Source organism: Heterostelium album (assembly GCF_000004825.1).
Source record: "Heterostelium album PN500 unplaced genomic scaffold PPL_scaffold2, whole genome shotgun sequence".
Taxonomy (NCBI): Eukaryota; Evosea; class Eumycetozoa; order Acytosteliales; family Acytosteliaceae; genus Heterostelium; species Heterostelium album.
Window position 1 is genome coordinate 1,512,951 of NW_008805064.1, and position 22,529 is coordinate 1,535,479.

General features: G+C 31.4%; 10 protein-coding genes across 10 annotated transcripts; 6 read left to right on the plus strand and 4 right to left on the minus strand.

Moving 5' to 3' along the window:
• Positions 1-410: 410 nt before the first annotated feature.
• PPL_01921 (uncharacterized protein) lies at positions 411-744 on the plus strand (the record flags this gene model as incomplete). Its single annotated transcript, XM_020572921.1, has 2 exons — positions 411-423; positions 500-744. The coding sequence occupies 2 exons, from the start codon at positions 411-413 to the stop codon at positions 742-744; spliced, it is 258 nt and encodes an 85-aa protein (XP_020437038.1).
• Positions 745-1,219: 475 nt separating this feature from the next.
• PPL_01922 (uncharacterized protein) lies at positions 1,220-1,435 on the minus strand (the record flags this gene model as incomplete). The annotated part of the gene is made up of 1 exon (XM_020572922.1): positions 1,220-1,435. The coding sequence occupies one exon, from the start codon at positions 1,433-1,435 to the stop codon at positions 1,220-1,222; it is 216 nt and encodes a 71-aa protein (XP_020437039.1).
• A 726-nt stretch (positions 1,436-2,161) lies between these two features.
• Positions 2,162-3,688, plus strand: PPL_01923 (uncharacterized protein; the record flags this gene model as incomplete). The annotated part of the gene is made up of 2 exons (XM_020572923.1): positions 2,162-2,937; positions 3,133-3,688. 2 exons carry the CDS (start codon positions 2,162-2,164, stop codon positions 3,686-3,688), a joined length of 1,332 nt encoding a protein of 443 aa, XP_020437040.1.
• A 54-nt stretch (positions 3,689-3,742) lies between these two features.
• On the minus strand, positions 3,743-4,954 carry PPL_01924 (GAF domain-containing protein; the record flags this gene model as incomplete). The annotated part of the gene is made up of 4 exons (XM_020572924.1): positions 3,743-4,085; positions 4,166-4,245; positions 4,317-4,629; positions 4,923-4,954. The coding sequence occupies 4 exons, from the start codon at positions 4,952-4,954 to the stop codon at positions 3,743-3,745; spliced, it is 768 nt and encodes a 255-aa protein (XP_020437041.1).
• A 299-nt stretch (positions 4,955-5,253) lies between these two features.
• PPL_01925 (uncharacterized protein) lies at positions 5,254-7,285 on the plus strand (the record flags this gene model as incomplete). The annotated part of the gene is made up of 4 exons (XM_020572925.1): positions 5,254-6,233; positions 6,304-6,604; positions 6,769-7,029; positions 7,241-7,285. 4 exons carry the CDS (start codon positions 5,254-5,256, stop codon positions 7,283-7,285), a joined length of 1,587 nt encoding a protein of 528 aa, XP_020437042.1.
• Positions 7,286-7,351: 66 nt separating this feature from the next.
• PPL_01926 (uncharacterized protein) lies at positions 7,352-10,214 on the plus strand (the record flags this gene model as incomplete). Its single annotated transcript, XM_020572926.1, has 5 exons — positions 7,352-7,425; positions 7,810-7,882; positions 8,251-8,447; positions 8,877-9,495; positions 9,570-10,214. 5 exons carry the CDS (start codon positions 7,352-7,354, stop codon positions 10,212-10,214), a joined length of 1,608 nt encoding a protein of 535 aa, XP_020437043.1.
• Positions 10,215-10,848: 634 nt separating this feature from the next.
• PPL_01927 (uncharacterized protein) lies at positions 10,849-12,228 on the plus strand (the record flags this gene model as incomplete). The annotated part of the gene is made up of 4 exons (XM_020572927.1): positions 10,849-11,422; positions 11,491-11,649; positions 11,987-12,082; positions 12,119-12,228. The coding sequence occupies 4 exons, from the start codon at positions 10,849-10,851 to the stop codon at positions 12,226-12,228; spliced, it is 939 nt and encodes a 312-aa protein (XP_020437044.1).
• A 420-nt stretch (positions 12,229-12,648) lies between these two features.
• PPL_01928 (uncharacterized protein) lies at positions 12,649-16,991 on the plus strand (the record flags this gene model as incomplete). The annotated part of the gene is given in 7 exon segments (XM_020572928.1): positions 12,649-12,793; positions 12,864-13,649; positions 13,751-14,932; positions 15,491-15,563; positions 16,014-16,221; positions 16,241-16,552; positions 16,590-16,991. The coding sequence occupies 7 exon segments, from the start codon at positions 12,649-12,651 to the stop codon at positions 16,989-16,991; spliced, it is 3,108 nt and encodes a 1,035-aa protein (XP_020437045.1).
• Positions 16,992-17,073: 82 nt separating this feature from the next.
• Positions 17,074-21,068, minus strand: PPL_01929 (uncharacterized protein; the record flags this gene model as incomplete). Its single annotated transcript, XM_020572929.1, has 4 exons — positions 17,074-17,089; positions 17,651-17,848; positions 17,897-19,206; positions 19,443-21,068. 4 exons carry the CDS (start codon positions 21,066-21,068, stop codon positions 17,074-17,076), a joined length of 3,150 nt encoding a protein of 1,049 aa, XP_020437046.1.
• A 301-nt stretch (positions 21,069-21,369) lies between these two features.
• Positions 21,370-22,452, minus strand: PPL_01930 (actin; the record flags this gene model as incomplete). Its single annotated transcript, XM_020572930.1, has 1 exon — positions 21,370-22,452. The coding sequence occupies one exon, from the start codon at positions 22,450-22,452 to the stop codon at positions 21,370-21,372; it is 1,083 nt and encodes a 360-aa protein (XP_020437047.1).
• Between the last annotated feature and the right edge of the window lie 77 nt (positions 22,453-22,529).

Sequence of the window (22,529 nt, forward strand, 5' to 3'; positions counted from 1 at the left end):
ATTTTTATTTAATAATAGAAAGAACTGTTGGTCTGAGCTTCTATACATTTTTGACAACTTTTCTAATTTTGGTAATATTTTTGTTTTCAAAAAACAATTTTATTTTTATTTTTTATATGGTTTTGGAGATTCAGGAGCTTCAAACACTTTAGTCTATTTTTTCCAAAAAAATTTATAAATCTATGGGTTTATTAATTAATTACTGAGATAGTATACCAATTTTTTGAATAACAATGATTGTCATCAATCTATTTTTTATTTTTGTCAAATTTCTAAAAATTTTTAATTTTAAATAAATTAAAATAATTATAACAAGATGAGTATAAATATTGACGATCAATTAAATATTTTTCAAATCATTAAAATACATCCTTCAAAATATTATATTTTAACAATTTTACATATTTAAAATGACTCTTATTAGTAAGTAAAATTTCTAGTAAATATTAAAAATATCAATCAAAGTCAATTAACTTTTTAAACAAAAACATATTTTCAGAATCTATTTCAATGATTGGTGGTCGTAATTCATTGGAGAGTATTTCCAACAGTTTGATCAATGCATCCAAAGGTCAATCATCAAGTGATTCCGACAATCAAGAACAATGTTTTGGTTTTGGAAGAAGAAGAACAACAAACATTATCTTTGGTGATCTCAATGTCTTTGGTGGAAGTGGATTCGGTTGTGGTGGATGTGGTTGTGGCTGTGGTGGATGTGGTGGTTTTGGTTTAGGTGGATTCTAATTAAATAGTTCAAAATAAAGATCCTACCCAATATCCAAAACTATTTTTATATATCATATAAAATATATTCTTAATAAAAAATGAATTCTCATAAACTACTCTTTGTATTTCATTATTGATTTTTCAATATTTGTTGGTATCCTCAACTCATAATTTTTAATAAATCTTCAATATTAATCTTTAAATTACTATTTTATCTTGTACTAAAATTTTGAGAAATTTTTTTAAAAATCTGTTAGTACAAGAAGTAAACTAAAAAAATATTCTAATATCATTTCGATATTGTAAAATTCGGAATTTAAATAAAAGGAATAAATAGACTCCTGATGAAAGTTATATAATATAAATCGGAAAGATAATTTTTTATTTGAATTTTATTTAAAATTGGCATAAATGATAATTCTCTATCTAAGAACTCCATATTATTTATTTTTATTGGTTATTTATTTCTAAAGGAATGATATTATATCTAGATTTATTTTTCTGATCTATGAAACAGTCTTGATAGTTTGGAATGGTGATGATGATGCTTAGTAGGTTTATCAGCCGATTCCTTCTCTTGAGTTTGACTTTTCTCTCTAGATTTATGAGATTTCTTTTTATCTCTATCTTGGGAATAATACATGTTTCTTCCTTTATTCTCTCGTAGCCATTGAACTAAATCAATTTCTTCATCTTGATATCCTTCCATTTCTATTCTTTTGATTCTAGATTGTTTATTTATATATATACTATTTAAGTTGATTTTAATATAAATAGATAAGATTAGATGAAATATAAATTTGCTATTATTTGATTAAATATAGAGTCTTCTCACCTTCTTTGCTTCTATTTATTTCTTTTGAAATCAGTTATAATTGAAATACTAAATAAAATAAAAATATATAAATTTTCTTTTTTTCTTTTCATTGTTATTAAAAAGGAAATCTTTCAAAACCCAAATAAAGAATCGGAAATTTCATTTTTCATTTTATAAAAATGAAAAACAAGAAAAATAACCAAAAAGGAAATTAATGTTTTTAAAATATCCTTTAAGTAGTAAAAAAATTCGATTTATAAATAACTTTATAATATTTTATGATTTCGAATGGTTAGATCGAAGGTTTTTTCATAAAAATATTAATCAACCTTCTAGAACCTTATATTTAAAAAGTTGTATTAATTTGTTTAATTTATTGTTTTTCATTATTTTAAAATAAAATAAATTAAATAAAAATATATTAAGATCTAATTTAATTAAAATATTAAATTAATTAAAAAAAAATCTTGAGATTTCACTGTATTCTAATATTAATTTATTTTAATTCTTGAAAAATTTAGTTTTTGTAAATCTGGACCAACTTTGATCATTCTAATAGACACACGTTTAAAAGAATTGTTGTTGATAACTTTTGGTTAATTTCTTTTGGTTGCTAAAATGAATAGTATTATTAATAATAATAGTATAATATTACCATTAATATTACAAAAAAAGATATTATATTATTGTTGGTTATGTTTTTATCAGTTAAAATGGAAGTTATCATTGTTGTTGGTGAATCATAGTTGGTTCAATATGTTGGCCTCGATAGAGAATCATTATCCTAGACTTGCGATATCGATGTACAGTAGAAATATCGAAGACTATCAATTACATATCAATAATAGACTTTGTATTGCACATTACTCTAAAATCTGCATATCGCTTGTCGGCAGCGAATCACTACCAACCATCTCAACAACTCTGCTCAGCTCGTCGAAATCCATTCGTCTATGTCTATATGAATACACTCATTTCGAAGAGATATCGAAATCAATGATAACACTAAACGAACAATTGAAAGAAACAAAGCAACAAGCACAAGATATTCAAGATACAGATCAACAACAACAACAACAACTATGCAAAATAGAATTAGAAATCGATAACATTTTAAATATTGACTCGTTTGTTGGATTGTTATCGTTGGTTCCACCTTTATCTTCATTGACATTGCTAACCGATCACAAAGATAATATCGATAACAATTATAATAGTGGAGCTATCATTAGGTGTATTCGAATGCATCATGCCGTTGGACTGCGATCGATATCGCTCGACTTGAAACGTGTGACGGTGGAGACGCGCAATGAGGTGACTGACACCATAGCAACCTATTGCATGCAACTCAATGAATTCGCTATCAACATTGAGAATCAGGGTGACAATCAATTGTTTGTGCATCTTCGTAAGATGCAACATCTCGTCAAGTTTATCTATGGAAACAGCGGTGCCAACGTCGACTCCAACATTGCACTGCTCGACTATCTTCTCGACAACAAGTCACTGCTCGACCTGGAAATCAGCAACACCATATGCGAGACATTCGCATACCGATTATTTGGCAATGCAGATTGTTCAATTAAAAGAGCTGGTCTTACCATTTCCAATGTTATACAAGTACCTTTTTCATCGTCACCCTCATCGAAAAATTACAATAACAACAACATTGTTAATCACAGATTGAATAGATTACGATTCTATGTTGATACAGATTCACATCTATCGATAACAAAGAATCCATTCTTGCTGTTTCCGATGTTGACCCGGTTATATCTTTGGAATATCAATAGTCTGGAAAACACGATCGATATCATTAGAGAAAAGGCATCGGTCGATCCTTCGAACCAATATCGTTTGGAATGGCTACAATCATTCATTGGTCCTACGACATTCGGTAAACTCGATGGACTTCTCGGCGCAATCGCACAGTCGAGACTCACCAGAGTAGGCATCATGGTGTTTATCGACCCGAAATCGGTGATCGACCGACTCACCCGTCAACTAATCAACAAACAAAACACGACACTCGTCAAATTCAAATTCTACCGTCCTGGCGTAAGTTGTGTCATACCACCAAACAAAATATTCCAAGAAATACAACAAACTGAAACACTAATAAAATGTAAAAGATATATTAATTAATTTAATTTAACTCGCTAGCCATCCAAGGTTTGTTTTAGTTTTATTTTCTAATTTCTATTTATTTAATAATAATGGATCTGATAATAGAGTTGAGAGATCAACGGCTAGTTGTGAAAGTTCCAATATATTTTTATCGTTGAAATGAGTGTCTTTCCATGACTCGGCGTCAATGATACCAATAACTTGGTCGAGTTGTCTATCGAAAATTGGGATACATAGTTCCGACTTTACTTTATCGGAACAATTGTAGTATGGACCATCGTAACTCTCCAACGATTGAATGATCTTTCCTTTTCCATTGATTCCAACAAATGAATTATTACTGATGGTCTCCCAGTAGGAATTCAAAGGGAACAAAGGTCTACTTATTTCACCTTGATATGCTAATTTTGTTAAACTAAACAAATAAATAAAATATAAATATTAATAACAAACTTAACATTAACCTAATAATCAGTTGTTAAAGTAAGATCTTACCATTTTTCACCATTTACTTGATAAACTTTGTAAATACCAATCCAGTCTACATCTGTAAGTTTTTGAATTGCTTTTGTTATCTTTGTTTTTAAAACTGTTGTTAATAATAATAATAATTAATTAAATATATATATAAATATACTATACTTACTTGATATAATCTTGAAATAAGTGAAGATAGTTGTTCACTACGTTGACCTACTACTGTGGTTAAATCGAATATTTCAGTTTCGTGTTTGAGACTGCAAGTTCCACCATCACCCAACTTTGGAACTGTATAGATGTAATATTGGTCATCGCTATTATAGTAAGCAGGTTGTTGATTATTAATCAAACCTCCAATTAGATCGACAACATCTTTTGATATATTGACATTAGATTGTTGATCTTTTAAAAATGTTGTAATATTTGTTTTCAATAAATATTGATCCATTACTAAGATATTATTATTATTATTACTATAGCTATTAACTTAATAAACTTATTAAATGTAAATCATGATGGTTTATGATCTCTCTCTGTCGGTAATTAAATTTTGCAATTAATTAAAAAAAAAAAAAGAAATGATGGAATGGGATAGAGGGTGATACCATCAATGATTCTTTTGTACCAAAAAAATTTTATTCTAGAAAAAAATCTTTTATTTTCATACATTTTTGGTATAAAATGATTAAATAAATCTTAATTTAATTAAATATTCTAATTTTAGTAAAATTTAACTAAAGATATAAAAAAAGAACAACAAATAAAAATTCACTCTAACCAAACAACTAAGTCTTGAAACATCATATTTTTGACTTACTAATTCTCTTATTAGTTTTGTTGTGTATAATTACTAATGATTAATCAATCATGTTTACGATCTATATCTTTTGCAATGACATCTTTAATGATTGTAATTTTAAAAAAAATAAATCAAAATAAAAAAAGAAAAAAATAAAAAAATAAAAAAATAATGAAAAAAACTTTTTTGAAAAAAATAACGAACGAAGCGAAAGGATGGATTGTGTGTTGTTTTGATAATTTATTTATTATTTTTATATTTATTATTAGTTATTAGCACCTGATCAATAAATTTTAAAAAAGAAATGGTAGGAACAACTAAAAAGACAACTACAACAAAATCTGCTGCTGCTAAGAAGGTAGTAGCTGAGGAACCAGTTGCCGAGGAGGTCAAAGTTATCAAGACTAAAGCAGTAGCTTCAAAGAAAGCTGCTCCATCAAAAGTACAGGAAGAGGTTACTGTTGCCAAAGCAAAGGTAACTGCAACCAAGAAGTCATCAAAGGTTGTCGAAGAAGAGCCAACTCCAGCTCCAGTTGTTGAGGAGCCAAAGAAGAAGACTGCCGCCAAGAAGTCAGCCAAGGTTGTAGAAGAATCAACTCCAGCTCCAGCACCAGTTGTTGAAGAACCAAAGAAGAAGACTGCCGCCAAGAAGTCAGCCAAGGTTGTAGAAGAACCAACTCCAGCTCCAGTTCCAGTTATTGAAGAACCAAAGAAGAAGACTGCCGCTGCCAAGAAGTCAGCTAAAGTAGTCGAAGAACCAACTCCAGTTCCAGTTCCAGTTGTTGAAGAACCAAAGAAGAAGACTGCTGCCAAGAAATCTGCCAAAGTTGTTGAAGAACCAACTCCAGCTCCAGTTCCAGTTGTTGAGGAACCAAAGAAGAAGACTGCCGCTGCCAAGAAGTCAGCTAAAGTAGTCGAAGAACCAACTCCAGCTCCAGTTCCAGTTGTTGAAGAACCAAAGAAGAAGACTACTGCTGCCGCTGCAAAGAAGACAACTACTGAGACTGTAGTAGCACCACCAGAAGATAAGAAGGTATCAAAGAAGAAGGCAGCCACAAAGAAAGCTGCAGTTGAACCAGTTGTAGAGAAAGCAGCAGAACCAGCTAAGCCAATTCCAATGACACCAGTCGAACCACCCTACAGCATGGTATACAACCAAACTCATCACTCAATGAAAATAGTTGTACAACTCCACAAGATCCCACACAAGCACATCAACGTCGAACCAACCAACACTCACTTCAAAATGGACACTCTTAAACATACAAAGAAATATCTTTTAAAGTAACGTCTCAACTCTTTGTTGTTGCATTCAACTTTGATACTAATAATTATAACTTTAATTTATATATAGTGTACCTTTTATTTCAAATATTCAAGTGGATGCAGAGAAATCAGAAGCTTCTTTGGATCGTGATGTATTGACTGTTTTCATTCCAGTAATTACCGATCAAAAAGAAGTATTAAAGAGTATCGAGGCTGAAAAGGTTGAGAAACAAGACAGCAAACAAAAAGAAATCAGTAAGAAGAGAAAGACAACCGAATCAAAATCAACAAAGACAACTCCAAAGAAATCAACAGCCACCACCACAAAGAAACAAAAAGTAGAAAAGAAACAATCAGAATCAGCACCAAAGAAGAATAATTTCATTGATGTAAGTTTATTTGTTTATTTATTTAGAAATATAAGATATTGTTTATTAATTTAAAATGTAATTCAATTCAATTCAATGTATCGATCTATTATTATTATTATTATTATTATTATTATTATTATTATTATTATTATTATTATTATTATTATTATTATTATTATTAGAATGAATCAACTAAAGCTTTGATCGATGTCATTGCAAGACAACAAGAGGAACAAGCACAACAAAAGATTCAAAAGGAACAAATCAAACAGAAACAAGAAGAGGTCAGAGAATTTGAAAGAGAGAACAGAAAGGAATCGAAACATCAAAGAAAGATTCAAATGATTTCAGATCTTAAGGAGAAGAAAGCATTGGGTTTGGAAGACGATGTACCAATGACCAACAGCAATAAGAAGACAAAGAAATCTGCCAACTCAAAGAGAGTTTCATTTAATTAATAAATATATACTTTTAAATATTAAATATAACTATAACTAAAATCTTTATTCAACATTTTCTTAAAGCTCCACTCCCAATCGAAATCCATCCATCAGCATACTATTTGGTTTAAAACGAAGATTTCGGTATTGGTCCACATTCCTTCATTTATCTCGATAGACCTGATTTCAATTTTAATCTTATCTATTATAATAGTATTGTAATGTCGACCAATCTCGAAATCTTCGTCATAAATCATAGATAAACTCTTGTTGAACATTACTTCGAATTACTTCAATTTTCTTTTGTTGAACTAGATTCCCAATGATGATTCTACTTGATCGTTCACTAAAAATGAAGTATTCATTCTCACTACTTAAAATCCAACATTTCGATTTCAAGTATCTGCCTTTTGCTTTACCGGCTTTGCTTTGGGATGTTGTGACAACTTGGTGGTCTTGGGACGTAGGTTCAAAAGTTTAATGAATTTAATTCTCGATTCTTTGTTGATTAAGTTTTGTTAGTGTATCGAAAACACTCTTCTCTATATCTTTAAATTTCAATAGATAGCTGTCTATCAAAACTATCAAAAAAGAAAATAGATAGCCTGGAGATTAAAAAATTAAAAAAAAAAAAATAATTAATCTCTTTGTTCAATTTTAAAATTGATTTGGTAGTAGTAAATTTTGTTTTATATTATGTTTTAGCTCATTGTAAGTATAAGTTCCTATATAGAAGTTGTGTAGTTGTAAAAGTACTTAACTAATTCATTCTATTATACAAAGGTCAATTCATACAAAGAATGTGATCTTTCTAGATTTTATTTGTATTTTTAATCAAGAGAATAGTCCAATAAAGGTATGCACATATAATTTTATTAATATAAATTTTATTTACTTCTTAAATATATTTCGTATTTCATTAATTTATGTTCAACATATAAGATAGTTTTGTATGCCTACGACAAATTATTCTTGTATTACCGAATGTAAAAGATGAAGACTCCCATCTGGTGTCACTCAATAAAGTCTAGTATACATTATTCAATTAATTTTTTACTAACTTATTTGATACAGACCAATCCGGCATTATAGGGTAGGCACACTATAAAACTATATATTTTAAATGCACCACTTTAGAATAAAAAAAGTGCCCACAAGTCAATATTTCTAACTAAGGTGGTCAAGTTATTATATCGACTCAGCGACAATCTTTAAAAAGATTAGCAAAGTGAAAGATACCAACTTATATCCACTATTCAAGAAATCGATAGAAATTCAGCTTTCTCATATAAATTTCAATTGAAGATCTTTGAGAATTTGATTAAATCTTTCATAACATTGATAAATATAATTGTCTCTGTATTCTTTGATCTCGGGTTCGTTGTAGCTTGCTCCGAACTCCGATGCAGATTGGAAAACTCGTTTTACCAAGTAAAGAATAAAACAAACTTTATATTCTAAATCTGCTATAAAAATGCTTTCTATTTATCTAGTTTTTATTAAAATCAAACAAGGTTTGATATTTTATTTTATTTTTATAATATTAATCTCTATAGTGATAACTTAGAAAAAAAAAATTTGTGAAAAACATTCACAACCACTATCATTGTTCATTCTATGAATTATTTTATCTTAATTTTTTTGGAATTTTGTATGAATTAATTTAAACGACCCCACTCAACGATTATTAACCCCTCAAGATTAATAATAATCAACAAAATTACAATCATATATTATATATCGAGGTATTAGTAGTGTTTTGTGGGAATTTCAAGTTCATATGATATGTTGACTCGTATCTTCACAAAAACATCAACAACAACGCTAAGCACTAACATATATAGAAATAGTAGTACTACTTTTATAAAATTCAATAAAGAAATTCAAAGAACTAGCAATATTTCATTAAATATCGATCAACTAAATAATCAAACCACATCTTCTATTTCCTCTTCTTTTGATTCTTTAATATCAATTTCAAGATCATCATCTTTATCATCATCATTGCATATTAATAAATTTAATATTAATAATAATAATAATAATAGTCATCTATTTATAAACAATATAAGTGATAATAATAATTCATTTTCATTATTTAATAATAAATATTATTATTCGACTGATAGTAACAAAAGTAGTAGCAGTAATAATATAAATCTTAAAAAAGCAATTATGAATACATCACCTAATTCAGTACCACCAACAACCACACAGAGATTATTGCCGGATTCGAAAATGGGTGATTGGGAACGATTCCACACACACTCGATTGCCGGTGTCTTGAAGGGTGTACCCGATATTTTCGATGGTATCACCGTAGAGGATTTCCACCAATACCCAACCGACGAACTCACCTTCAAAAAGTATCTTGACGCTTCACTTAAGTATTGGGTAGATAACCAACGTAGAGGTATCTGGATAAAGATTCCACAAGCACAATCTAAATTTATATCTATTTTAGTTGAAGTAAGTTGCAGTAACTTATTTTATTCATTAAATTGGAAAGTGGAAATAGTTCTAATTACAATCAAATTTATTAGTCAGGATTTTCATTCCATCATTGCCAAAAAGATTATATTATGTTGACAAGATGGCTGCCAGAGAACGATGCCAATAAACTTCCGGATTACACTTCACATTTCATTGGATGCGGTGGATTGGTTATCAATGAGAAGAATGAAATCCTGTTGATCACAGAGAAGCAACGTCCAGACAAGTGGAAGATTCCAGGTGGTGCGTTAGATGCCGGAGAAGACATCTGTAAGACAGCGGTGCGTGAAGTCTTTGAAGAGACCGGTGTTCACGCCGAGTTTGTATCGGTTCTCGGTTTCCGACAGCTCCACAACTACGCATTCGATCGTGGTGATATCTATTTTGTTTGTGCGCTGCGTGCACTGTCGTCAGAGATCAATATGGATCCCTCGGAGATCGCCAAGTGCAAATGGTACCCAGTCGAGGAATTCGTAAAGCTGGCCGCCGAGGATTCGTTCCCACTGCAACGATCGGTTGCACGTCTCGCCTATGAATACACCTTCAACGGTTACAAAGGATTCAAAGCAGACGAGGTTTCCAACTCACTTCGCACCGGCAATTCATTTGTCTACCACGGTTCCTCAGCTGATTTCTCAGATCTCGTTTACAAGCCCAAAAGAGAGGAAATCAAAAATAATAACTATGATATCTGAATCTCTAAATTATAACTAAATCATATGATATTTTGGGTCCTTTATTTAAAATAATAAAATCATAACATATATTCATTCATAATCAAAGAATCACGTTATTACTTTTTAAAGTTCAGTTTATTTTCATGATGACATTGTTTGTATATTCTACAAAGTAAGATAAAACAGAAGATAGATTCTACTATTTTTAAATATTCAAATTTAGTAATAACATCATACTTTAAGTATATGTTGTTATGAAATAAACCATCTTTAAATCCATATTCCATTCTACAAGCAATTAAAAGTCTGTTGCATCTTTTAATTTCAACCAAAAAAAGTTATTAAAAAATGATGTTATCTTTTTTTAAGCATTCTAGAACAATTCATATTAAATTGTGAAAAATAACCACAACCACTATCATTAAAAAAAATAAAATTTTTATTTTTTTTTTGAACACACAAATAATTGTTTGCAAAGATGTGAAATGTTTAATATAAATAATGATGAAAAATGTTGAATTCATTCATCCGAAATTTAAATAATAATTATAATAAACTAAATAATTATAATATTAATAATAATAATACACTTTTTTTACAACTTTTAAATCAAAATAATCAGTATAATCATAATAAATATTATAGTTTTAAAATGACAACAAATACAACAACAGATAACAAAAAAGAATTCAATAGAGAGGCATCGAAATTGAGAAACTGGGTTAAAGTTGGTAGTGATCAATTCCCACCTGAATTAGATCGTTATCATTTGTATGCAAACTACACATGTCCATGGGTCAATCGTGTCTTGATCGTTAGAAAACTAAAGGGTTTGGAGCATGTGATCAGTGTCAGTATTACCGAGCCGAGATTGGATGAGAAAGAAGGTTGGCCATTCAACCCAGAGTTTGACGAGTTGACCACTGAAGATAGTATCAATCACGCCAAGAACATACCGGAGCTCTACAAGTTGTCCGACGCCAACTACCAAGGTCGCTACTCGGTGCCAATCCTATGGGACAAGAAGAAGTCGGTCATCGTAAACAACGAATCGTCGGAAATCATCAGAATGCTAAACTCAGAGTTCAATGCATTCTCCAACAATCCACAACTGAACTTGTTGCCCTCAGACCTAGAGTCAGAGATTGATAAAATCAATGAACTCATCTATGAGAACATCAACAACGGTGTCTACAAATGTGGATTCGCACCCACACAAGAAGGATGTAAAGTATCTCATTCATAACTTTTTTAGTTAAATATACAATATAACTAACAAACACACACATTATAGATGATATTGCATTTGATAAACTATTTAATACATTAGAATTATTGGAGAAGAGATTGGATACCAATAGATATTTGTTGGGTGATAGATTTACAGAGGCAGATGTAAGATTGTTTCCAACATTGGTTAGATTCGATGCAGCTTATTATAATGGATTTAAGTGTAATTTGAAGAGAATTCAAGACTATCCAAATCTGTTTAATTACTTGAAGGAACTCTATCAGATGCCACAACTCCAATCAACAATCAACTTCAAACATATAAAGAATGGCTATTTCAAGTCGAAACCATCACAGAATCCAACACTGATCGTTCCAAAGGGTCCAAACACAGACATCCTCTTGGAGCCACACAACAGAGCTACTAAATTACCAATCAGCTGAAAAACAAAGAAGAAAAATAAAAATTACTAAAATTTTGTTATGTATATATTTAAAGACACACATTGTTCAACCAATACTTAACGTCTGTTCATATCATATTCAATATTTTTAAACAGATAAGACTGCCGAGTCTGCAAAGCGTGCACTCGAATCAATGACAACAGAGAAGAAAGCGATCGGTGGTAAAGTTCCAGAGCTCGCAATCTTGGAAGGTGAAGAAGAACAAAAATAATTTGGTAGAATTAGAGATTTCAAGGCAAAGGCAAAGAATGGTGGTAGTAGAGGTGGTTTCAGAGGTGATAGAGGTGGTAGAGGTGGTAGAGGTGGTTTCAAGTCACATAAGAAACAAAGAAATTAAAAAATATTATTATAAAAATAAAATATTAAATTAAAATTAAATACACACACCAATCAAATAATTGAACAAACACATTTTATTTGAGATACCTTTAGTTGAATTCAAACAACAAACCGTTTTTAAAAGGGCTACCCAAAAAATATGAAAAAATTGTAAAGAAAAAAATTTTGGTGATTGCAAAAAACAAATAAATTAATTAATTAAATATCTTGAATGAGTTGACGAGATAAAGAAGTGACCAATTTACAAATAGAAATAATTTAAATTTTTAATATTATATAAAAATGGCTTTTTTAAAAGAGAGTGTGTCAGATAAGAAAAAGTATTTATAGAGTGGATTTTGTTTGTATTTATAAATTTAAAAAATTATTTTCTTTAAATAATAGTTAGTTGTATAATTATATATTTAAAACAAACAAAATGAATTCATTAGAACCCAAACCATTAAGTAAGACTCAACATTCATCCAAGAAATATGATGATGACAAGAAACCAAAAAAAAGTGAAGATACTGGTCCAGCTGATAAGAAGGATCCACCAAACGATTTTACTAAAGTTATTGGAGGTAGGTATTTTTTATAAATAGCTAACAATAAATTCTTATTCTTATTCTCTTATTCTCTTACATTTATTAGGTCGTGTTGAAAAAGGTACAAAAATATTGGATTCATTATTAAAAGGTTCAAAACAAGAGATTATTAATTTAATTAATGGTGACGGTGTTAATGCAATTAATATGATTAAGAGTGTTGTTTTGACTGGTGTTAGCTGTATTCCATATATTGGAGGTCTACTATCATCTTTAATGGATATTATTTGGTCTGCTTTTAGTAGTTCAAAGGTTGACATTGCTGAGCAGTTCAAGAAATTCATTGACCAGGAGGTTAGACAAAAGATTGAAGAATATGACTTGGATTCATTGAAATCACGTTACCAAGGTATTTGCAATGTTATGTCTCTCCATAATCAGAATGTCCAATCTTGGCTTCAGGCGCATGGTGATAAGTCTACAACCGAAACACTTCGTAGTTCATTCGAGTCCATCGATGAAAACTTTTCAGTTTACATAGAGGAGGCTAGTAAAGATGGTCATGAGATATCCGAGATGGTTTATTATGTACTTATTGCTACAAGTCATATCGCATTAGTCTCCCAAATCATCTCTTATCATCATCAATTGGGATATGATTCATCTCAATGTAATATTCACAAGAAAAGATTGACCGATCTAACTGAGACCTACACAAAGCACTGTGTTAAATTCTACCAAGAAGGTTATGATCAGATCAAAAACAAAATGGAAGGGGACAATCTAAAAATGCTCTATGAAACCAATAATTACAATAGATTGTTAAAGTATGAGAGTTTTATGAAGAACAATGTATTTGATTTCGTAAATATGTGGTGGTCAATGGATGTACGTAATTTGCCCATGGGTGGAACTCAAGACAGTAAGTGATTAAAACAAAATAATGGAATTAAAAATATAAACTAATATAATATGTTATTAATTATTTTTTAGATGTTAGATATTTATATTCTAGAATATGTGGTGATGTTAATTCATTAAAACCAAAATATGATAAATATCCACCAGGAGAGGAATTCTTACATGCATCAATTGATGAGATTCATGGTCATCTCTATGATAAACATTATTACCGTGGTGAATTCGCTGGAATGAATGGTTGGTGTGGTGCAAGAGTTACTAGTATCCAATCATCGGCAAGAAGAACTCTAAAAGCTGGTGATAAGGAGATGGATCTAGAATTTGGTAATAGAGTTGGTAATCAAAGTGGTTTCCTTGTCAAAACCAAAGATTACAATGCTGATAAACCATTGGAATCGTTGTGGGTTGGTTCGGAAATCGTTCCATTCAATATGAATATCGATGGTGTAACCTTTGGAAATCATGACGGTAGAGCCACCCAATATAAATTAGAGTTGGCAGGTCACAAAGTTGGATATGTTTTTGGTTTTGGAAATTGTATGACCAATGGATTCGATAATCAACTTGATGCCATGTTAGTTGCATTCATTCCCAAGTCCCTTAAATGGAGAGGATTCACTGAGATCACTGATGAAGCTGCTGTCCCTATCGATGCCCAGTTATATAACGACTCTGATAACTGTCAATTCCATACAATGAATTCCGATACTTTGAATCTTGTCAAGCTTGCCAAGGGTGCTTACATCAACTATCACGTAAAGTACACCGGTAAGTACAAGTCACTCCGTGTCAAAATCAGACCAAGAGCAACATCCGATGGAACCAAGAATGATAAGTGTGTTATGACTCTAGAGTTTTATATCAATGGAGTTAGACACCAGAGTAGCGAACCAACTGACTATAGAATTCACCATTCAACACTTACCTCATCAAAGGCACTCCATGTCATTAGATATGATAATATAAATGAGTACTACAATCTACCAAAGGATGCACTTTGTACATTCAAGCTTATTGCCTCTGGTGATTGTGGTTTCATTTTATCACATCTTATCGTTCATCCAATTGGTAGTGGTGATGATCCGATTATAGAGGGTAGTGGTACACCATTATCATACAATTTCTACTTTGATGACAATTATGTTTATGGAGAAGAAGATGATAGAACTTTTGAGATTACCGATGACTTTTATGATGATGTTGACGATGTCGATTATCAAGATGTTCTAGCAGCTTTAAAGAAAATACATCATGGTAAGAAACACGTGCATCATGATAAGAATTCTCCAGAGGAAGATGACTAAAGAGTAAACCAAACAAATTGTGACAACAAACACAACAAGATCAACAAAAACATCATTAATAATAACAACAACAACAACTACTCACTAAACCCATTCATTATTAATATATTTGTTCAAATATATACAAATAATAAAGAATTTAAAAAGATCAACACTACCACCACTAATTAAATTGATTTCAAGTAATAGACTAACTTAACTATATTATTTATTAAAATTACTTATAAATTGTTCAATCTCTTTCTCTCTTTCTTACTAATTAATCCTTTAAAGATAATATTATCTACTATATTATATTAAAAATATTTGATGTCATCATATTAAAGTTAATTACTTTTATCAAATTGAATATGTATGAATATCATAAATGATTTTTGATTTTATCAGTAATTCTTTTTTTTTTTTTTCAGTTTTCAATTTTTTACTTGTGCCATGCCATGCGATCCATAGCCAAGAAGAACTGTTACCGGAACCAGATAATTCATTCTTATTATTTTTTTTATTTGAGTTTGGTTCCCTGAACCAAACAATACAACAGAAATGCAGAGATTTCTTGGTATGATGGGTTCCACTTCATCGGCGTATTTGCATATCATAACAAGACGAAGATGGAGAGTGGCATCCAGTGATATACGAAAGTAGAAGATGACAATAGGGAGAAAGGTTACAGTACAACTGACAAGGAGTTGCTATCAACAATACACATTCTTGATAAGTTCAAACATTATCTTAGTGATCAGTCAATTACTGTAAAGACAGACCATAAGAATCTCATCACGTGGGAGACCAGGGAAGACTTGTCACGAAGACAGAGAACCTTTGTGATTTCGATATCAGATTCGAATACATACCCGGTGTAGAGAACACAGCAGGAGATGCTCTGTCTAGAGATCCAAGATTTGCGCTGAAGTGGGATGAAGACTTTATTCAACAGATTGTAGATTCATACATCAACAACGAAATTATTGTGAATATGGAACGAAACAGCAATCTCAACTTTATCACACAAGATGGTTTGAAATATTTGATAGAACCAGATCACCAAGAAGACTAATTCTTGTTGATAAGGAACACATAACGAAAATACTAGAAGAGAATCACAGTGGTTACATTGCGGGACATCTTGGAATCACAAAGACAACTACCAATGAACTTGGTTATTTTGATACATGTTGGCAAAATAATAGTTTTGACGGATTCTCTAGTACCAGTCCGTCAAAACTATTATTTTGCCAACATGTATCAAATAATAACCAAGTTCATTGGTAGTTGTGATATTTGTCAACGAGTTACCAAAGATAAAGCGAAAGGTTATCTAACATCATTGGAAATTCCAACTCGTAACTGGATGGAGATAGGCATGGATTTCATGAAATTACCAACCTCCAAGAATGGTTATGACAATGTTTTAGTAGTAGTGGATAGATTAAGCAAGATGGTTCATTTGTGTCTGTGTACTACAGAGATTACAGCCGTGGAGACTGCCAAATTGTTTTTTAAGTATGTATTCCGTTATCATAGGTTACTATCTACAATCGTCTCTGACCGTGATTCAAAGTTTACTTCAGATGTGTGGACTCATGGCATTACTACAAACTAGATTAAAGATGTCTACACCGAACAGACCACAAACTGACGGTCAGACAGAGAGGTACAACCGTACTCTCAAGTTAATCCTTTCAAAACATCAAGAGGTGGTGAAGGAGACATGGGACGAGCACTTACCGGCAGTGGAGTTTGCGATCAATTCAGCCAAGCAAGCTTCTACTGGCCTTTCCCCATTTGAACTCAACTTTGGTTTCGAACCAACAACACCATCCAACATTATCAACATCAACAACATCAAAGATATGGAGATAAGAGAATTGATCTCAAATTATACACAGATAGCTAGAGATAATATCTTATCATCTCAAGTGCGACAAGCTAAATATTACAACAAGAACCGTAAAGATGACTCTTTCGAGAAGGGAGAGGAAGTAGAAACAATATTGCTAATGGAGTTTTAGAGATGATCACAGATAGTAAGAAGCTAGTACCTGGTTACATTGGACCCTACAAAAGAAACTATTTTACTAAAAGGTATTGTATTCATGATGCATCTGTACTAGAATATATACAACAGATGCATCATGAATACAATACCTTTGCAAGACATCAACTTCTTAAGAAGTTTCCACGGCTCCAGGAGGACGACGCTACAGATTTGATCGATCAAGGATGAAAACTCGGTGTGAGAAAAAAAATTATTTTGAGTGATCACACTTTACTAATTTTTTTCTGGTCTTAAAAAGAATTTGTTTATTCATAGAATAAAAATAAAATTAATATATCTAACAAAATTAATTATACAATTATTTAAGTTATAATAAATAGTATAAAATGCAATTACTTTCATTTCTCTATCTCTTTATTTCATATGAAATAATAAATATTTTTATTACTTTCACTCTCTTAGTTCCACAGGTAACTCAGTTACCACTCATATTAATTTTCATTTTCCGTGGGCGGCAACTCAGTTTTATTTAATAATTAAATTTAATACGATTTTCATTGTTGTTTTGTTGATTATCTCTCTATGTTTTGACGATTCTATTAGAATAAATACTTGAGTTTTTATTTTTATTTCTTCTAGATAAAAATATTGTTATAAAAACTTTTGGGTTACTCTTTGTTGTCTGTATGTTGTTGCTTATTTGTTGACCATTTCTTTAAATATGCATCGGTAGGTATTGCTTTACAAGGAATATGAATGGTTTGATTGTCGGTATGATTGCTAAGAAGTTGTGATTCCCTATCGATATAATATTGATATTGTTTTTGATTGGTCGGTAGTTGCCATTCCATGAGGAATTGATTTGGACAACTATATTTATAAACATGCGATTGTTTCTCCATTAAATTATCATAATACAAATCTTGAGCTTTCTTTAACCATTCTCTAAGTTGATTTAATCTAATAATAGATTGTTCTTTGATTGTCAAGCTTTTATCTTTATCTTCATCTATAACTCTTATTTCTTCTTCTACCTGTTGTTGTTGTTGTTGTTGTTCTCTTTCGATTTGTTGTTTAATAGCTATCTTTTCTAACAATTCCAACTCTACTTGTTTTTGTTGCTGAAGTTGTTGTTCTGCTTCTTCAAGTTGTTGCAATCTTTTATTTTCCAATTCTTCTTGACGTTGTCTCTCTTTTGCTTCTCTGCGTAGAAGTTTCTCGAGTAACTTTCGATTCTCTAACTCTTCTTCTCTTGCTCTCCGCTCTTTTTCCTCTAGTTCTCGCCTAAGTCGTTCTCTCTGTCGTTTCTCGTGTTCTTCTCTCTTCCGCAGTCTCGCCGCTTCCTCATTGGCCGCTCGTCTCTCCTTCTCTTTCTGTTTTGCTTCCAGTCGAAGCTTCAAGTTCAAATGAATCTGTTCGCGTTGAAATCGTCGTCTTCTCATCGCCACCTCTGAGAAGAACGAATCGTCATGATAGTTTATCTCCACCGGATGTGGAGCAACAACGTAATTCTCGCCATTCCTAACATTGAACATCGTATAGTTACTTAGCGTTTCATAGCAACTGACTGAACTATCAATACTTTGAAATCCAATCACCACTTGAAAGTATAACAATGTATCTAAAGTCGAATCATCTATATCTAGATCCTCTTGTTGGATATTATTATTATTATTATTAACAATGATCATAGCTCTAAGATGTTGTTGTTCTGACTCCACAATGATTTCAATGTTGTCTATCACACCAAAGTATGAAAAGGTTTGTTCAATTGTTGCTGTAGATGGATATCCACGTTCACTTGGTCTACAGCTATCGATTGTAAACCAAGCTGTCGGTAAATTAGATATTGAAACTGTTCTTGTTGTTGTTGTTGTCTTTTTAGTTGTTGCTGTTGTTGTTGTTGTTGATGATACTCTTTCTTTCAAAGTAAATTGATATCTATTCTTTGATCCTTTAAATGTTATATTTGAATTCGATAACAATCTATCATTGAATTGATTATAATCTCTTGATGATAATATAATTTTAAAACAATAAATATCTAATGATGAATGATTATTACTATTATTATTGTTGTAAGGTTCACATTGTAAACATTTCAATGGTGATATTAGATGATTTAGCATCTCTAAAACATCCCATCTTGTTGGAATACTACTACTACTACTATTACTATTATTCCCGGTATTGAGATGTGAAAAACTTATGATGATTGTCTCTACCAACTTTAATAATATAGAATTACTTAGTTTTATTTCATCTTTATACATTGGTTTGTTTGATCAAACATTATATATTATTATAACAAATAACTGCACCACTATTCTAATAAAAAAAAACTAAAATTTTTTAAAAAGTAATGACACAATTTTTAGATGTAAAATCAATGAAAATAAATTTAAAAAAACGTTGAAGCTTATTATTTTTGTTATTTTTATTTAAATATGAATGTATCATCTACAATTCCACCACTTTCTATCACAGATTTTAATTCAATGAGTAGCAGGTAATTGCTGGGTGATATGCGCTTCAAGTAGTATGTTTTATTTTTATGGTAAAGAATGATGGTTTGTACAGTTTGTGGAATCGATTTGATTTGTTTCGCGAAAAAGCAATCTCTAAAAGTCAATATGTTGACAGATTCAACAATGACGCCTGGCTTTACTTTGAGTGGAGCATTGGGGTTGAATGATAGCTTTGTTAGACCGGGCGGAAAAGCAGATGATAAAAGTGGATATTTCTCGAATGAGCAATTGAATGTCAACTTTCTCACTGTTTTAGGTATTACTTTTGGTTTTAATTTCTGGTTGAAATTCTCTCCGAAAGTAATAGATTCCAAGTGGCGAGGTAATGACTTTTCGTTGAGTTTTTGATTGAACATGAATGGTATCTCTAGTTTTTTGAGTGATTGAGGGAAATACTTGGATTTTAGTGGTAGGTTGTAAGAGTAACCCATATGCAACATTGTCAAGCCATCTGGAAATGCCAAGATCTTCAGGCTGTAAGTCCAACCTCGTGGTAAAAATAACTTCTTTAGATTCGGTGGTAATACAATTGAGCTATCCACGTTAAATATCATCGTCGTTGAACACATTCGTAAATCCAATGTCGTTATGGTCAAAGGAAAAGCGACACTTTCTTTGACGTAGCCCATAATCATTTCCCCTGCACAATAACTCATACTAAAGTATTGTAATGACTTGAAATTTATCCATTTGATCTTTGATGCGTGGTTATCTGGTAGGTTCTCTAATCTCACCAGTGATTCAAGAGAGTTGTCTTGATGATAATCAACAATCGATGTATAATGACCGAGATCCGACTGTGAGAATCTAAGAAGTTTGAGTTTCGGTGGCAGTCCTTTCAATGATAACCTTGTAAGACCAGCCCCAAATATAATAGATTCCAAATTGTCAGGGAGAATACCACTTGTATCTATCAGCTGATTGAAATCCTTGCCAAACTCTAGAGTTTTAAGTCCAACAGGAAAGCACCCTACTGTCAATGGTTGATTGAACTTCTCACCGAAAACCAACTTCTCTATGGTTCGAGGAAAGAAGTTTGGTTGAATAGGTTGATTAAAAAGTTTACTGAAATAGATCGTTGTAATATTGGATAGTCCGACTGATCTCATAAAACCATCGTCAATATGTTCTCTGTAGTGATCTGTAAAATAAAGATGTTCTACCTGATCTTTAAAAGCTATTAAACCACCTTTATCAATATTGCTATAATTGTTGCTGTTGCTGCTGTTGTTATTAACTTCATTATTATTATTGTTTTTATGAAATAGGTATCTATGAAGAGCGTGTTTTGGTTGAGAAATCGATGTTACACATATTGAGTTATAGTGTGCAGAGTTATTTGACTGTATTATAAATTTATTATATGATTTTAAAAAGGTGTTATTGTATTCAGCATCGAAACTAATGAATTGTTTTGTGTGTAAAACAAGATATTTTTCTCTATTGTCGAACCAACCTTTACAAACCAAAGTAAAAGCAATCCTATCTATATTTAACTCGATAAAACTGACAATCTTTGCTAATAATGTATGTGGTAACTTATAAAAAATTGGATTTGTCATTATATTTTGATCCACAAATGTTGTCTCTTAATTTGAAAATTAAAAAGAACATTACACCCTCAATTCTGGGTGTAGTCTCGATCGCTTGAAATTTGCCTTCTCGTTGAAGATTTCATTTTCGAACAAAATTTCATTTGAAATTTTAAATATTTAAATTGTATTATAATCAAATATTTAAAGTAAATTGATTTTGTATTTATTTTACTAGACTACTTTGTATATAAATATAATATTATTACAACAACTATTTTCTTTTATTCATAATCTTGATAATTGATTAAATCGAAAAAAAAGATTGGTTTTAGAATAATCTTTGGAGAACAGATGCACCACTTTCTAAATATTCCTCTTTTGTGATCCACATTGATTGGAAGGTCGATAGAGAAGCCATTATGGAACCTCCAATCCATACAGCATTTTGACGTTCTGGTAGTGCCATCACTTTGATACTTTTGACAGTAGAGAGATTTGTCAGCTCCTTAGATAAACGTTCTTTGATTCCGGGGAACATTGTGTTGCCACCTGACAGCATGATTGTATTAGATATTTCACCACGAATATCAATGTCACATGCCATATAGGATTTGTGTATGGTTTGGTGAATGCCTTGGAATGGAACATCCAACATCGATGGATCAAACAATGCTTCTGGACAAATGGAACGCTGGTGCTTGATACCTATTATTTGTCCATCGGGCATAGTATATGATTTATCTTCCATATCTTCATTCTGGAAATCCATTGAAACAAAACTTAATTTCTCTTTGATGTCACGAGCAACCTGTTCCTTGACAATGTTGTTCTCAAATGTAACTCCAGAGTCTGACAATAGCTGTGACATGTAATTAGTGAGATGGCGACCTCCATATTCTTGACGAACAATTTTATTGGAAACAGGCGTACCCTCATACACTGGAACGGTATAGGTTACACCGTCACCACTATCCATTACAAGTCCGGTGTTGTGGCCACTGGAGTATAACGCCAACACCTGTTGAACCGATAAATACAACGCCGGTGTTTTGAATGATTCAAACATTATCTGAGCCAACTTTTCACGGTTTCCCTTTGGATTCTGAGGTGGCTCTGTCAAGAGAACCGGTTGTTCCTCTGGCTCCACTTTGAGAATATCGGCGAATGTATGATTCCATATCTTTTGCATACTATCCCAGTTGTTGATATAACCGTATTGCATTGGATTGCTCAAGTTTAGAATATCTCGTTTGAGCTGTGCTTCATTTCCAACGTATGTATCATTAGAGTATTTCGATCGACCTACAATCGTTGGCATTATAGTGTGTGGTGCATTACCGCCTGAGAATCCTACTTTAGTGAAACCAGATCCATTATCTATAACTACAGCTTTCTTATTTATTGATGACATTATTTTATTATAATAATATTTATAAAAAAGTGAGATTAAAATTTATTTAAACCCATGCAAAACCAAATAAATTAAAC